Below are 17,720 nucleotides of genomic sequence, written 5' to 3'. Positions count from 1 at the left end.
CAACTCAGACTCACCTGTGTGCTTTTTTCCCAATCCATTCAGTGTTGCTTCATCCTAAGGAGAGTTATGATGTGCTGGAGCCCGACGCAGTACAAGCTGGCACGATAACCCAGTGCATTGCTGGGCCTGAACACACGGAGAGTGTAGGGAATAATCTAGCCACTGCCTCAGGAAGAGGGAGGGGAAACCAGAGAAAACCCAGTGCACACATGGGTTAACATGCAAAGTCCCACAGAAGGCACCCCAGTGTGGATTCAAACCCGCTACCCAAGAGTTGTGAAGCAGCAGTCCTAAGTGCCATAACACCACCTTCTGTGTAATTGTGCTGTGTCTAACAAAAAAAGTTATTCCTAGATCTGTGAGATCGGTATTTTCCATCTCTTTGCAAGAAAAAAGCTGTGCTCGGTTGTTTCACTCACACCAATTGTTCAATGCACTCGCACCGTGCATTGCCTGCGATTCATGATGCGGCCGGTAGAGGGCGACAGAACTCCTTGAGCATTTTTTAAATGGAACCGCCACACGGAAGTAGAAACATGAAAGACTGAGGAGAACCCTGTAAAACAACATGGTGCTGAAGGAAAAAAGAAAACGCCATTATAAAATTATGGCATGTTTTATTTACTTCTTCATTTTTTACAGCTTTACAGATATTTATATACTTTTTTTAAAGTACAGTATTGCCTGTAAGCAATGATTGTTAAACTCCCGACTGCACGTCAAGAAACATGAAATAAAATTCATAAAATAAATTATTCACACATGTATCATCAAGGGGGACCCCGAAAAACACGCTTTCGTCTGCCCTTGTAAAACATCCAGCTCCACCCTGGATTTAATTGGAGTTTTTTTTTTTACAATCTGTATTTTAATTTCTTTCAAATGTACTTCTTATATATACAGTCACACCAGTCAACACAGAGCAAAAGGCACTACCAGCAGTCAACTTCACTGCTCAGTAGAAGCTGAACGGTGAGCATGCAAGCTTGAAACACAGACCGAAGCATCCAGACCCTAAAGCAGCTGATGCTCCCAGGCTCTGGGGCAGAGGCACCCCTTCGCGAGCACGAGCCGGAGCTGGGGGTACAGTGTGCAGAAGTGGACAGCCCGGACTTCTGTGCAGCTAAAATTCTCCAGGGTTGCCTTGAGCCCACGATCCCTCTACCGGTGCAGGTTATTAATCGGGCCAGCCCCACAGACCCATATCCCAGTCTAATATTTACACGGCTGCAGTCTGCGTGGGGTCGCGGAGGCTGGGGTCCGAGCCCCGAGGCGTAGGCAACACAAGCGTGAGGCCCTTGGAAGCCCTTCGTGGGCGGCTTCAGCACGGGAGCTGTGCGGCGAGGAGCAGGGGGGCTCCGCACCTGTCCTGGAAAACCAGTTCAGTGCACAGGACAGTGGAGCAGCTCTGTGTGAGAAAAAACATCTCAAAAGAAGTTAGGACTGTAAATCGGATCTTTGGGCTTGATCACATCAGCTCCTTGAAGCTCCCATCATGCCCTCCAGCGCCCCGCAGAACGACACCTGGCCAGCAGCTGGACAGCTTCAGCTTGCACCCTTTTCACACCACAAAGAAGGTGCACCATTTAAACTACACATTCCATTCTTCTGTTCTGTTTCGTACACAATATATTACAATCCTAAACATTTTCCCCAAAAGTGCTTGTCCTCCTAGACAACCCTTTTCTCTTACTAAAGCTTTACTCTCTGTACATCAGCATGTTATCACTTGGGGTGTCACTCTTGTGATGTGGGATCCAGAGTCTCGTGACCTTTCATGCCCACTTCTCTCCTCGTGACGCCCGGATGATTCCAATGATTCTCGAAGTTGCTGCCTTTGCCTTCTACCCTGTACTTCTTCTCTCTGTTTTCGTGGTGTCTTTACTGGCTGAAGATAAGAGCTCCGGGTTCAATCTGTCTTCTCACTGCTGGGGCATCCTTGCCTCTTAACCAGTGTGATTTGTACCTGGCCAGCAACAATGATTATTCTCAAGGTCACGCATGCACATTATATGTCCACCATGAGATTCAAGCCCTAAGGAAACACTTTCCAGGTGCATTTAGTAATTTTAGTGAAGTGCTTATAATTTAAAACAATAATGTTCTACTTATTAGCAAAGCCACCACAGCTGCAGTTTTCTGAGACTAAACGAATTCACATCTTGAACTGGAGGACTCCGATCAGATTTACAGCCCCATCCTCTCGTCAGAGCGGAGGTTTCCGTTATCCCGCCCACAGGGCACGGACTTCTGGAGAACTAGCATCTGACATTTTTCCACACTTGGAATACAGGATGCAGATCAGCGCATTACTTGTGCAAAGGAGGTGCAGGAGCCGAATGTGTGCGAAATGTGATCTGCCATTCCTACCACCTGCATGGTAGTAGCCTCATAATGTCAAAACCTGGTGGCCATTATGCAGGGGATCTCTCCAATATGAATCTGGTTAACGAAGCCCCTCTATCTAGGAAACCATGTCTCGGATAAGCACTAACAACAACCCCCAAGCAAGCCCTGCTCGTGCTGTAGGTCTGTTATGGAACACAGGTGTAAGGAACACTTCTCTGATCTCACTGTGCATTATTTTTCTCCGTTTTGGTTAAATTCAATACTGTTTCTCTCCCCCCCCACCCCCCTCCCCGCCCATCCTCAGAGGCATGCATTGTAGGCCAGCGCAGTCAGTACAGAACTCATGCTTAAGTAACACTTGCAGTAGCAGCAGTAGCAGCAGCAGTTGCACAAGGTCCGACCCCTGAGTCACACAGTCCTGGGGGGATTCACCCCATAAACTGGCTCAGATCCACCAGGTGGACGCAGTCTAGATTTCTGAACAAAAAAATCACCTTTGACACAATTCCTGACAACTCTGCCAGCAAACCCCAACCCCCCATCTCCATCTCTCCCTCCTGACCTCAGTCCTCCGTCTGTATGGTGTTTTCTGGTCAGAGGGGGCAAGCCGGCAGTGTCCTGAGAGGAACGTTACTGTATGTCCATTTTTTTTCAAGTTATCACTTTCGTCTTCCCCTGTTTGCTCTCCAGTTGTGTCCGGTCTCCTCGGCTCCTAGCCGGGCTTTCCCTGAGCTTCCTGTAAGGCCTGTTTCAGCTTCTGCTTGTACAGCTCGTACTTCTGCCGCACCTGTTTCACCCGGTCGCGCTCCTCCTTCTCCAGGATGGCGAGGAAGTTCTGCAGCTCCGGCACGGAGAAGGCATGCCACTGCGGAGAGGGGGACAGAGAGAGGGTCTCTATGTGCTGCTCCCAGGAGGATTTTAGTCAGAAGTTCAGCATTCTACTGAATGTGAGACAGTTGGACTTAAACAGGTGAAAGACAAGCTAGGCAACGAATGTTTCACCAGTGTTTTTCTACGTTAGAAGCTGTCCTATTCCAGCTCAGAGAAGGCCTCACCTCCACTTCGTTCGTCTCGTTCTCCTTGAGCACGAAGGTTAGCTGGTTGGGGTCAGGGCCTGCCAGCAGCCGCAGGTACAAGGGGTTCTCCGTCACCGGTAGCTTCTGAAAGAGGTCTGCGGGAAACACATACAGACATCAGCCCACAAGCACCGAGCAGTGCCTTCAGAGGGGACGCCCTGCCCAGCTCAGTGCTCACGACACTCCTGCTTCAAGGCTCATATGCAGCCTGTTTCCTCCTGTTCAGAAACCCAGCACTGAGTTTCCCCTGGTCTATTCCAGATTGTCCCAAATCCTCCCCCACCTGGACAGACCACCGAGCAGTGATGCAGCAGGTATTCACAGTACAGGACACCTACAATTCCTGTTCTGGGACTGAGGCAGGGCTTCAAAACCAAGGGCTGACAATAAAAACTTTTCCTTTTTTTATTTTTAAACAGTGGGGATGAACCTGACTGGAGACGGTGAGGTATGAAAAAGAGAGATCAAATTGGACATTCTTCATAAATTGTAGACCTTTGTGTCGAATGTCATGTGTGCAGACTGGAATGACCGAGTCCAGGAAGGCTAAGCGAGGCTGAGTCTCCCCCTACCTTGGCCGTCGCGGTGCGTCTGTCGGTAAAGTGCGAATTTGCGTGGATTGTCGAGGACCATGAACTTCTTCAGCAGGCCCTGGATGACCTCGCTGACCGTGGTGGTGCTGCTGATGTGCAGCTGCTTCACGGCGTCCAGCGGCAGGTAGAACGAGGTCTTCTGGTCAGAGCTGTCTGCCGTCCCGGCCCCGCCGCCCGAGGAGCACACCGTCACGGGCCGCCGCAGCTTCAGGTGCACCTTCACGAAGCCCGTGTACGTCTTGTCCTCGCCCTGCCGACAACAGAGCAGGCCCGTCAGGGCAGGGAGAGGAGTGGGGCTCCCGGCCCCCCAGGGCAGGGGAGGAGAGGGGCTCCCGGCCCCTCAGGGCAGGGGAGGAGTGGGGCTCCCGGCCCGTCAGGGCAGGGAGAGGAGTGGGGCTCCCGGCCCCTCAGGGCAGGGAGAGGAGTTGGGGCTCCCGGCCCCTCAGGGCAGGGAGAGGAGTTGGGGCTCCCGGCCCCTCAGGGCAGGGAGAGGAGTGGGACTCCCGGCCCCTCAGGGCAGGGAGAGGAGTGGGACTCCCGGCCCCTCAGGGCAGGGAGAGGAGTGGGGCTCCTGGCCCATCAGGGCAGGGAGAGGAGTGGGGCTCCTGGCCCCTCAGGGCAGGGAGAGGAGTGGGGCATGTGGCTACCATGCTTTCCAAAGCAGCGCAGACCACAGGTGAAAAATGTATTCATTCATTTTTTACTGTGGTCCAGCATTCTGCATAGGCAGGGGCACGTCTTCCATTTCTTAAACCTGCACTCAATAGTCTGTGATATGTGACAGCTTATCACACTCCTGGATGGGAGAAAGATCAGGCCTACTGTTCTTTCAAAGACGGCAATTGTCCAGTCCAGAGCTCCTCAGCGTCAGCAGCGCAAGGTCATTAGAGCGCTACCAATGCAGAGGACACAACCAGAGTGATGCTCTGCTTCCCATTTCACTTCCTCTATGTGCTGCACAGGAGCAGAAAACTTAGGGCCCATCAGAGAACACAACACACCCCACCCCTCGGAGCCTGGAACAGTGGCAGTTTTATGAAAACCGTGTCCCAGATGCTGTGAGGCTCATTCTGCACTGTTTATGATGGAAAATGGATTACAGCATGAGGGTTGGGAGAGTTACTCTGCAATAAAACACTGAGTTCAGTCAATTAGTCTTTAGGTCTCCATCACACAAAATAGCTCTGCTGCAAGAATTAAAACACAAGAGCTCAGCATGAGTGTCAGCGTGCACACATGCACACTGGAGTCCGTGCGTCTTAGACACACAGCACACAGCGCGTTTGTCCTCCAAATGTATTTAGTTCTCCAGATGGAAATTCCACATGGCTTTGAGCACAAGGCTCATTGATATGGTATCTCTTCACATCAGCTGTGCAGTTCTAACCTTGAGCCCAATCTGTAACACTAAAGCAACACTGATGCTACCATGTTTCTTTCTAAGCTGTGCCGTTACTGCGTATCGACAGCTGGCATTTTACTTAAAAACACCCGTGTTTTTAACATAGTGGAACTCCCCAAATCGCATTCGGACACATTGTAAGAAACGGTCAACCACTGTACTGGGTTTTAGTTTCACATTTATCTAGACGCCTATAGAAGTTCACCTCCTAGTCTATTCAAGATAGTCTGCATAAAGGATTCTGGTAAATTAGCGACGGTGATTATTACATTAATAGATAAGGAAAGCGAAATTTGTCAGTATGAGCATACGTTCCTTACCAGTTTCATTCCAACACATTCGGAAACCTTGGAGTTGTACTCCTCGATCTTGCTTCTGATCTCCTCCTCCGACAGAGCCTTTGGTTTTTCCTCCTCTTCCTTGGAGGCATTCTGAAACCCAGGGAGCAAAAACAGGGTTCGGATTTAATACAAAGCATCAAACTCATGTCGCTCTGTTAACAAGAGTTTTGTAAGTGGCACATGTTGACACAATGACAGACCAACCCCTAAACTTCATCTTCAATTTTCCAATAATCTAAGAAAAAATAAACCCAAAATGAGGACTGTGCTAACTGCTTGGCTCACAGTTTGTGCAGGTTGCTACTGGTTACCTAGACGAACAGGAATCAAATTTGATTAACTATTTAAAGGGATATGTGCTCCGGCCAAACTGAAGAGAATGTGAACACAGGTGCTGGACATCCACTGACCAGCCCAAGGCGGCAATAATCAATAATTCTGGGCTACCTGCATGATGAATATATACTTTATATACTTGAAATATAAATTCAAGTATATTTTCTCATTCACAGCAATGACAGTGTGAGAGTATGAAAACAAGGGCATGGTTTGACTTATTTAGGGCTTTTCAATTTACTAGATAGGAGACATTTAATACACAGCACTGGAACTCTTTTCTTAAAAACAGGGGAGTGAATGGGGTTAAGGAATTGTTGGATACCCAGTGTTTGATATGAATTAACTCGGTTTACTAAAAGCTATGAATGAGCACCAGGAGATAAACGCGGGTGATCAGAGGGATCCTGAAGCTGGACAGGCTACCAATACCAGCTCTGAGCACAAAGATAAGCGGCATATAAACCACAGAGTCCTAACCTTGAGCCAAATCTGTAACAGCACTTACATGACTGTCCCAGCTGCACAGACAATGGCTGAGTCAAGCCTTCAGCTAGATGCTGTTCAAGTGATTTACAGGAGAAAGTAATGTATTGTTTCATAACTTTTAACTCAACTCAATTGCATCTGTAATTTATGTAACTGAAACCTCAGTAATCATTGTTAACTTAAGTTTAGCAATATAGCTTCTGCGCCTCTCTTCCAAGGCTCGATACAGAACTAATGTGAAGAGCACATTATCAGGGGGTTAGTACAGTATATACTGAAATTAGGTGGTATTTAGCGCATGGTGATTAGTCAGTGCTTTCACAAAATGTTGCCTTTCAGCATCCCTAACAGTTGTCTTTCTTTGTTAAGACATTATTTAGATGTCACTGCGCAAGTGATGGCTGTATCAGTGGTATTACAACGCACACAACAAAGAAAGTGGTGATATATAAAATCCGTCAAGGGCAGTCTCCTCTGATGTCGGTCTGAACCCTGGTGGAGGGCAGTGCATCTCGGAGTGACAGGCGTGGAGCGCTTGTGGCCAGACCCTGGCTGCTCTCTCTCCACACCTGTTACTCTGATTCCAGCAACCGTGGCAGCCCTCCCCTGAAGTGCTCAGCGTGCGCACAGAAGATGATGCAGAAAGAGTAAACTTCAGCCCTGCAAAGGCTCTGCATGGGGCCAGTGTAACAATATCCTATGGGCATATAATGGTTTGAGAAAATGTTTCTTTTTAATACAGTAGCAAGTGGCATAGCCTCCTCTAAACTGTAGAATTTTCCCACAAGCCCTGGAAGGCCAAACCTCCTCCTGTATCTCTGTGGTTCACACAGCCTGCACATCACTGGAGCAGGGAGCCTCCTGAAGCAGCGCGACAAAGTAAAAGTAATCCAAAACATCTGTGCACATAATTTTACCCTCCGCAACATACAGTACAGTACGTCTCAACCGAAAAGATTTCTCTCTCTTTTAACAAATGCGTTTCGATTTCTGCTGAAGGGCCAAGAGCCGAGCTAAACTTCGCAGAACTGGACTGGAAATAAGGCAGAATAAAGGCTCCCACTCCCACACCAGAGCTAACGGGGTGAAAGACATGGCTTGCTGCAGATGACATGGCAGTCGGCCCTGCAGCGCTGACACAGCTGCAGAATATTCTACAGGAGCAGCCCTGCGCTGTCCCAGCCTTTACAACGAGATGCTCTGCAGGGCTCAGTGAGGGTACAAATCAACTGCAGATTACTTGAAGAGTGAAGCTGCCCTTTTCAAAATAGTGCATGTGACATCATCACAGCAACATGATCATCCCAGATCATAACAGTAAGAGAACATTTTTCAGCAGCCTGAAGCAGGTACCAGGGTGAAATGCATGTGAGTGTCTGGAATACTGTGCAAGGCTTTGTGAATTTTAACCCTAATGACAATAGGTCAAGATGTAAAAACTGTGATGGAAAGCAAGGTGAATTTCCAGCCGCGATTTGTCAGTTTCTCCCCGGAACACTATGAGCTCCAAACCCCCTCTTCCTCCCGAAGCCCGGCCTGCTCCGATGCTCATCTGCACCCCGTCTCCAAAATCTATGATTACATCTACATTTATTTAAAAGGAAGAATTAAATATGCAAGCAACATGACCTGTCAACATGGACTGTTGCTGGTGAAGTAATGACTGCTTCCAGATACTCGATTTTGTTTTTAGTTTAGCCATTCTTCACGTCTGAATAGACTTCGGCAGGACAGGGCTTCGACAGCGGTATCTTGGGATTCCGGCTGCGCCTCCCGCTGCTGGAATAATTTAACAACCCATCATTTATTCATCATCAACCTCGCGCGCGGGCTGACCAGAGACATGAGTTATTTTCCAAGAAGTGTGGCGGCAAATCCGCTTTCCTTCCCAAGAGCAGAACATCCCTGCTTGAGGCTAATCGGTGCCATCTGAGGCCTGCGGAGCTTCAGTAAATTAACAGGAACGCAGAGACCCGACGACAGATTGCTAAACTGTCACGCGTCATGGGGGTCACAACATTTTTTACCATTTTAATCCATATGTTTAATTATCCTAATCATTTAAGGGCGGCTGTCTTGGAAGAAAAAAGAAAGAAGCAAAACAGTCCACCTAACTGTTGGTATAAAGTCTGTTTTATGACCCAGAGACACTGAGTGGCTGTGAAAGAGCTGATAAAAAACAGAACAATGAAATCAAGGCCTGTCATTCATTCACAGTGCTGTGTAACTGCAGGGGAGAGTTTTCAGCCAAACAGAAGTGATAACGTCAGGTTTGAGTGCCTGTTCTGTACGAAATGCACCATACAAAAGTGGAAAATCTACGACAGCGCTCATGAGGGGGTACTGAGCATGGCAGAAGGCTGAAGGCCCCAAACAGCTCACAAAGACAGTGCTTGCAAACATGGGTCGAGTTCATGTGCAGAAATGCCCAAGTTTTCTTTCTCAGGCTAGAACTGAACAGGAGACACAGTGAGGACAAGGGAGCTGTTACAGAGGGCAGGGATGGAGGAATCCCAATTTAAAACTACAGTTGCTGGTAGCCGAGTTATGTCAAGATCTCATCGGGTTTGAAGGGACACACAGTCAACTCATATGCCTTCCAAGACACTCCCTCTGACACTTTCTGTAATAATTTTTTTCACTTCAAGTTTTGAAGTGCTAAATGCATTGCATCTCCATTCACCGCTGTGACCCCAGTTCCTGATTTCATCTCTTAGCCCGAAACAATGTTTCAGAGTGGACGGGCAAGAGTGCACCTGCAGGCGTGCTCGCTGACAGGCCCATGATAGGGGGGAGACACAGCACGACTACAGGTGGCGATTTGGGGAAAATGCGTCCCCAGCCCCAGCCTCCTCTCCGGGGCACTGCAGCATGCCTCAGTCTCTCAGGGCCTCCCTCAGAGAAACCCCTGCACTCCGTGTCTGTGTGAGACAAAGGAAAACAACCCCAGCCAGCCTCTCCTGTGCTAAATATACACAACCGCCACTTCCTGAACACACTTTGCTCCACAAACATAGAAAGTGTTTACTTCAGAAATAGACAAAATGCGTGCGACTCCTGGAGAAGCGTGAGATGGCTCTTTCCACCTGGCCCTCAAACAGCACACGTCCAGCGGCAGCTGAGGGAGAGGTACAACACAGGCGCAGATAAGCAGAGAACTAACTCATGCCCTCGTCCTCTCACCCCGTGCAGTCCACTGGTACTAGGAAAGGTTTGGCCACAGACTACAGCTCGTCCACAGATTTATTTTCTCTTTCAATGCTGGCTGTCCAATTCAGAAGGACTACAAACCTTCTGACATGGAGCACAGACCCTCTCAGGGCTCTCTAAATGGACGGCATTATAACTTGTATCCATTATCCAGATTATCCTGCCTGTTATAGAATAATGGGATAAACCTGTTGCCGTAGTGGGACCTTTACGTCATGGTGATTATAATCCACACCATGGAAAATGTGTTGCCTGCACCTAGGAAGATATTCACATTATAGGTGTGCTCTTTAAGGCTCTAAGAGAGTGAAGCAGATTGCTTGTCTCTAAGAGAGTGAAGCAGATTGCTTGTCTCTGGCCAGGTTGCCTTCAAGACCATAGCTTGATAATACTATCGATATTTTATTTTCCAAAAATACATGAAACAAAAATAAGTAATCCAGGTAGAGCTGTTGATTTGAATGATTAAATTAAACCACAGCAGATCTGTCAGACTAGCCATGTGTGGATAGTCTTATTCTTCAACACAGAAAGGATTGCTGAGGACACAGGGAAGATCTTTGGTAAGAGAAAAGATCATGTTAGAGAAAAACACTGTGAATTGTTGGCGATAAAACAATACAACATAGCAAAAGATCAATGCATAGCCACAGACTTGCATGATACAGTATTACCACACTCCCATCAAACATATCGACTCTCTGTAGTGAAAACTAGATCACCCAGTTGTAAGCATCTTGAGCACAGAGCACAGCTTTCAGGGGTGGCCCCTAGATGGGAGTAAAGCCAATACTTCAATATTCATTTCTGCTGATAGAAACTCATCACTCTCTTCACTGGCTTTAAAAACAGAGCAGTCTTTGCTATGACACTGCATTAGCTAAAACCAGGCTTGCTGACGCAAAGGAGAAGAAGACCGAGAGAGAGAAGTGTACAGAACACAATATTTCCATTTCCAGTGCTGTAAGTGGCAGCAAAGCACAGCACAGACAAAGAAGAGGTAAAACATATGATGGAAACTTGCATAGTAGGAGGGTGATCTTACATGTGTGACTGTCCTTCACTGTGCTTTTACCTTGGTAATACTCTAGAGTAGAACGGCACATGACTTTGGTATACTGCACAGTAATAATAACAACATCACTTTATTAACCCTTTACAATTTCTTGCATTAGGAATTATCTTTTCGCATACCCCAGCTTGCTCTCCATGAGACACACAGACAGGGAGAGAAGCTTGGGGTCAGAACGCAGGGTCTGCCATTGTACGGCGCCCCTGGAGCAGTTGGGGTTAAGGGCCTTGCGCAGGGGCCCAACAGAGTAGGATTCCTCTGCCGGCTGCAGGATTTGAACCAGCAACCTTCCAGCCACAGGCGCAGATCCTTAGCCACAGAGCCACCGCTCCATGGCTAATGAGGGCTGGTCACAGGTGTGGAATGTGCTTTCTAGTAGATGAGTTACAGATGTCAAATCTGCCTGACGGAGACAGAAATTCTCTCTCTTCGGGTTGCCCACAGAGACTCCAATTCAAGAAGAAATCAAACTTTCAAGCAAATTTCAAAACCATTCACTGCTTCCTGTGTTAGCTGTGACTGCTGTTAGGCAGCTCACAGCAGCAGAGAGAGGAACGGACACTGAGCCCTCTGGAACAGTCTGGGGCTGCGTTTCCATTGTTCTCACCTCTGGTGACGATTTCGGTCACAATCAACAAAGTGTAATCATCCGCCACATCAGAGTGATCTGTCTTTCCAGGAAAGCTGAAAATGTATTTTCTGAATAATGTCTATTTATGTGTATTTTCAAAAGTGTCACAGCACTGTTGTTTATTTTAGAAAAATAAGGGATTGTTTTTTTTCCCTTTCATTCCCTAAAGAAGGCATCAGTCGTGTTTCTTAAATTTCATACATGAAGATTTGATCATGGTTGAAGTAAAAAAATGCCGCTTTTTGACTGTTGTTCCTGTCAAGATATTCAGCTTACGGTGGCTTCGAGCCCTGTTTGGGCAGTTTTGCTCACAGAAGAAAAACAGCACCTCTTCTAAAGAATATCAGTGAAAGACCTAATCCTGCACATTATAAGAAAATGTCAATTTATCCCTTCATTCCATAACGTAATTTACCTTTTGTCAGAATAAAATCCTATTAGGCTGTATCCTTTTAGAGTTTTGAGTGAGGCGCTGCATCAAAGCTATTCTATTTTTCAGCGTGGAATTAACTTCCGCTAGTTCCTTATTATCCTCTTAGTCCTGGACAGAGAAGACTACTGCACATGGGGCCCAGATCCAAGTATTCAAAATCCTCAAAAGCATCGACAAAGTCACTTTTCTTACGTTCTGTTAGGGCAAACCTTGTGCATCCATATCTGAAGAATTTAGGTTATGACACTCGTTCACATTTTAAGCTTAGAAAATGGGGAAATTAGGACTGGGGTTTCTGTGGTGGACAAAATATTTGATATAAATTTAGCTTATTCTGTCTCAACTGTGAGAAAAAGAGATATTGTAGCCATGTAGGAAGTGCTAGTTCTTCTTAGGTTCCACATTGTCACAGATATGAAGAGCAAACTTCCTGAAACATCACCCTGTGTGTGTGTGTGTGTGTGTTTAGATACTGTACAATGCCCCAGGATGCAACACACCGCCTCCCCCTCTGCCAGCTTCAAGAGCTGGCACAGAGGTACCCTGGCTGGGCTTTGTCTTGAGAGAGACACTTCTCCTCAGAAAGGCCACGATGCATCAAAAGTGGTTTCAATGTCACAGCTGCAGAAATGTTCAATTAAACCCTTTTTTCCAAAAGGTTTATGTGTGATCAAGCAAATTTCAATACGTACGTATTTTCAGCTAATACATGAGGTGCGTACCAACCCTAAGACTTTATCAAGGCGTTTCAGTGTCGCCAAGCAGGGAGGTCTCTTAAACTAGCCGGCATCTGGCACACACAATTGCCGCTGACTGTCAGCAGTGAAAACAGGGGAACCCGAGCGCCCTGCGTGTTTGTAAAGTCACAGAACAAAATGTGGGGGGGGGGGGGCGTGGGGAAGACACGAGAAAATCATTTTGTGTGGAGGTTTTGTATTTCTTAACCAGAAACAACGACCTCAACAACAGGAAAAAAAAACTTCCAGGGCCTTTCATGGCGTGCATCCAATCAGGAGGCTTTCATCTGAGCTCTGAAGAGGAGCGAGCTGTTTGACAGATTGAGGACTGTGGCTAGGGCGCTGGCAGAACACAGAATACGCACTCACTCACTCAGAACAGGGTGTTAGACGAGCCTCAATCTGGGAACGGAAGCTCTTAACCAATGCCTCATTTCCTATTTTCACTTGCTGGTGATAAGGAGAGGCAGCAGTACAAGACTGCAGGGCCAGCGGCAGCTGCATCATCAAGACTGAGTGAGGGCTGCAGGATGAGGGCATTTCGCAAGTTATGGTTGTTACTTCTCTCTTAGGAGCTGGTGTTATGTTTGCCAGCTCTTTGACTCCGAAGCAAGTCAGTCACTTTTTACAAACCCCCATGTTGTTTTCTGGTGACTGACCGAGGTCACAGGGCTTATCATCTTGAGGGAAGGATCGGGTAAAAAGGTCAAGATTAGGTCCTCAGATCTGAGTTCAAAGAGAGGGAGCACACACCTTCGCTGGCTACATGAAGCAAACTTTAAGCCTTCTGCTTGCCCACTGTTGTACAGTTATCGTAGCTAATGAAAATAAACGAGGTTTCATCTTCAAGTTCCCTCTGCCTCTCTGTGTCACCTGAGCTACCCCATCTTTCCACAGTTCCTCTTGCCCCCTGCCTGATGCAGCACCCTCCCTGATTCCACCCTACAGCTGGCCCTCAAACCACAAGGCCCAAAACAGGCCTATGAAATAGTTGTCATAGCAACAAGCCTCCTGGTCTGTCAAGTCACTTCCTTTCTACATGACAATGAGGAAGGAAGAAAAGCAAATTTGCGTTAACGTGATGGATGGGGCTAGACAGCAAGGATTACCTGTGTACAGTACAAAACCACTATAAAATAAAAAGCCAGCTGGCATTTGGTGCAACTCATACAAAATGTCACAACTGATGTTAAACAACAGATACTGTATTTGCAATTATAGGCCTGTAATGATTATGTATGAAGGAGCGAATTCATTACATTAAAATACTCTGTTATGTATTCATTAGCAAACACTTGAATTTACCAGTTATGCCATTCCTGCTTGTTTTTCTTAGACCAGCTCCAGGCAATCACACTTTAATCAGTAAGAAAGGAGCAGTAATAATAACTGTGGGAGATCAATATCTTTGATTAATTGCCTCAACTTTCAAAGCAAATACTGTTGTTTCAAAATGCCTTAGTCTGTACATTCCCACTCACTGAACAACCATGACAACCTAATCTTTCTAACAAGTCTGTTGTCACCGTCTCTTAAACTGCGCCCCTTTAATGCCAATGTGTCTGTTATTTATTTGTTCTCTCTGTGTACGTTACCTGGTAACAGGAGTACATCACTCTATGAATAATGAAAGTGCGCTTTTCAACAACAAGGAGGTTTTCTTTAATGTGTTTTTGTCCCTGTTCAGCTCTACTGTGTGTCATGTACAGAACAAAGGGGTTTGCCACCTCCTACCATTATTCACGTTAGTCCAAATTTAGGGGCGACATCAAACACCAGTTTTGGGCTGAACACGCGGCACAGAATTTGGGCAGCTGTATCATTCACAGCACACAGACCAAGGGCCACACAATCCAGGCTTTAGTTTAAAAGAGAAGCACGATATTGAGGTATGACTGTGCTGACACATTACAGCCGTGATGACTGTTTCTAGAAAAAAAAAAAATTCCAGGAACATAAGACTGGTTAGCAAAAGCATTTCTTAAACTTGTAAAGTTCTAGACATTTGTGGGAATATGGGACAAACTACCCAGCCATGTTGTTGAAGCCAGCGTCTTGGTTGGATGAGATCCTCAGATTAAGTAACTATTAATGTGACCTCCTCTCTTTTGTAACCTTTCTTGTGTTCTTAAAACAGAAATCAGAAAGAGAAATGATCTGTGTGCCTTTGAGAGACCTTTACACTCTGACAACATTCCCTCACAGTGTCTCAAACAAATTGTGTTTACAGCAGTAAGTTCACCTGGTGACCTCTACTAGCAGTGTATAATCCCTGCCACAATGAAATATCCGTGCAGTAAAAGTGTAATAAAGAGAGCTGTCTTGCTGCTATATGACGTGGTATAGTTTAACACACTCCAGTGGGGAGGGAAATGTGTTAAGATTGCCCCCGAAGTGCACTCCCTATAGTGTGTATGGTAAACATACTCATGACTCATTAGGACACATTATTTATATAATATCAGCATGGAATTATATGGAAGATCATTTTCCATCATATTTTCACCATAAAGCTGCTACTGCAACATTCTTGTATGCACATAGAAACATGCATGGCTGTTACCATTGTCATATATTATGGAAATGTTCGTACTGAGGGACACTCACATCTGTGACAGGTTGTTCCAATACACATTGTCAATATGGGAATCGCTCATTAGCCACTAGCCATCTTCAGAAGAGGCTCCAAATTAAACTTGTTTAGTAATTGGCTTAATTTAAATGTTAACTACAGGAGGATTTGGTCTCTATTTCCCCTTGAGCAGTCATTACCCTGGCCTGATTTTGCACTGTATTCATCTATAAAGAGGAACTGCAGCCACAGAGAAGCCAAGTTCCTCTGCAAGCTGAACAATGCAGCTTTCACAAAACACACAGAGAACTGTGCTTGACTGAAACTTTAATTTCTTCCACTTCTGATCCCCATCCCTATGTGCAAGATACATCTGGGCATAACTTCATGACTTTGTGGTTAGGATTGTTTTAACTGCTCTGACCAATAATTTAAAATGACAATTTTCCATTATCTTGCTTTGCGGAAAAGACAATTATACTAATCACTTTGTTTTATTTGCAGAGCAAATCTGTCTTAAAGTATTAGCAGTTTTCAGATATCCTCCAGATGTGTGTCAACCTAGCAATCTAAATTTGTTTTCAAAGACACAGTTTGACAACACCAATACATTACGTATTTCTCCAGTCTATGTTTTTCTAATCAAAACGTAATCGGGAGATGCATTAGAGCTTATTATAGGTCCATACATTTTCCATTTATATTCAAAGGATAAAGAAAGAATGCAATTACATGCAGCACTAGACTTCAGAAAACCACAGACTGTCTGTATAGCAACATTCACCTGCCTTTGTACACAGTAGACTCAGTACCAGCTACTGTACTGTATGTGCATACTGTATTGAGCAGTCCATGGAATAAAAAGGTAAGAATCCTGGACCTACAGTACTTACAAAACACCAACCCATACAATACTGAATCAAAGGCGGACTTTGGTTATGAAGAGGCATTTGGGATTCGAACATCTAAAACATGTATTCAGGGACACCTGCAGTTGTACTGTCCAAGACACACTGCCTGCATGTCTGAAGCTCCCATTGAAGGCAGCTGTCTTGTCAACACCTGGACTTGATCCCTCCAAGAATGTGATGAATAGAAACACAGCTTGGGTGTGTTTCACTGGCATAACTTTGAGACAGCATTGCATGAGATTATTGCTAGGTCAAGGGTCCTGTTAAATCTGGAATTGGCTTATCCGTTTATCCAGTGTTTCATCCTTATTTGGAGACTTCACAAAATCGGGAGTGTGATCCAGAGGGCTCTGGGCTTGAACCTTGGCTGGAACACAGTTATTCCTTAGAAACGGCACTTGAATCACATTGCATCTGCTGTATCCCCATTGTAAAAGTGTAAAACTTGCTCTCTGTTGAGTTTTCTAGTGAAATAAAGGACTACATGATTTTGAGTGCATTGTTTTCATGACAGTAGGAAAACAATAAATCAAACAAAAGAAGTGTTGAAAATTAAATTAATGTTTTGTGTTTAAAGAAAATGATGATATAAAGTCATTTTGGGACTCATTAATCCATGAATCACTAAACGGTAAAGACCACGAACATACAAGTACTTTTATAAAACTATTGACAGTTGCTTGATTTAAAAAAATAACATTCTCCATTCTATTAAGAGTCAGTGTACTCTGGAACAGGCTGATGTTTGACTGGGTGACTGCAAGTCATTCAAAAGACACAGGAGCATAAACAGCAGATTCAAGTGCTACAGTGCTTTGCAGGAACAATGCAGCACACTCATTTCAAGGGCATGGTTACTGAAGCCTGCAGATTGTGCCCAAAGTTCAGGGCCGGCTTCATTGAATCACCTCTGACTCCCTCCCAGTCCACACCCGTTGATAAGAAACTATTAAAAACAAGGCTAACCTGTTGTGTTTGCTTGTTTGCCCATCTATTAAAGAGCTCTTTATTTACTTCCACCTTCTTTCCTGATATGCACTTTTAAACCTCAGTTTAAAAATACGAACAGGCTTTTCTTCAAGTCAGATGTGACCATTGCAAGGCAGAGGTACTGCAGGTGAACTAAAAATAAAACTGTAACACAACTGCAGGATGACATAGCTCAGACAGTTTTCAACAAAGTTATTCGGCTCCCCAAGGCTAGTTTTTTTTTTGGGCATGAGCTTGATTAATGAATTAGGTTAATGAAGTCATTGAGAACTGGAGGATGTGGGCAGGGTATCTGTGTCAGGTCTGTTTCTGAAGCTTTCTGGTACAGTGCCCTCTTCTTACAGCTCTAGAAAGCCCAGAAATCAGTGTTCTGATTAGCCCAATGCCATTATTTCCAAACCCGAGCCACATCAGCTCATGGGGCCAGAGATCATCCTGGTTTCTGTAGTGTGAAGCGGTCATCAGAGAGCACACGACTCCTCCTTGAATGGGACACCAGTTCATCACGAGACCTAGTCCCCTTGGAAGTGCTGGTTCCCAGCTATACTGGGTGGGCTGCAGCAATCAGGGTAAGGTGC

At 45.7% G+C, this 17,720-nt stretch overlaps 1 protein-coding gene across 2 annotated transcripts in view; it reads right to left on the bottom strand.

Moving 5' to 3' along the window:
* Positions 1 to 600: 600 nt before the first annotated feature.
* The window catches only part of rassf5 (Ras association domain family member 5), a 39,887-nt gene continuing 22,767 nt past the window's right edge, over positions 601 to 17,720 (bottom strand). For both annotated transcript variants that reach the window (XM_088920678.1, XM_088920677.1), the window contains 4 exons: positions 5,741 to 5,851; positions 3,998 to 4,268; positions 3,405 to 3,520; positions 601 to 3,214 (listed from right to left, as the gene is read on the bottom strand). In XM_088920678.1, the coding sequence (XP_088776804.1) occupies positions 3,062 to 3,214; positions 3,405 to 3,520; positions 3,998 to 4,268; positions 5,741 to 5,749 (549 nt within the window). In that variant the 5' untranslated portion in view covers positions 5,750 to 5,851 and the 3' untranslated portion in view covers positions 601 to 3,061. The remainder of the gene's footprint in view (positions 3,215 to 3,404; positions 3,521 to 3,997; positions 4,269 to 5,740; positions 5,852 to 17,720) is intronic.

Source organism: Atractosteus spatula, chromosome 7 (genome assembly GCF_055471065.1).
Source record: "Atractosteus spatula isolate fAtrSpa1 chromosome 7, fAtrSpa1.hap1, whole genome shotgun sequence".
Lineage (NCBI taxonomy): Eukaryota > Metazoa > Chordata > Actinopteri > Semionotiformes > Lepisosteidae > Atractosteus > Atractosteus spatula.
Note: the sequence above shows the minus strand (reverse complement) of the source record. Positions and strands in the feature narration are given on the sequence as shown.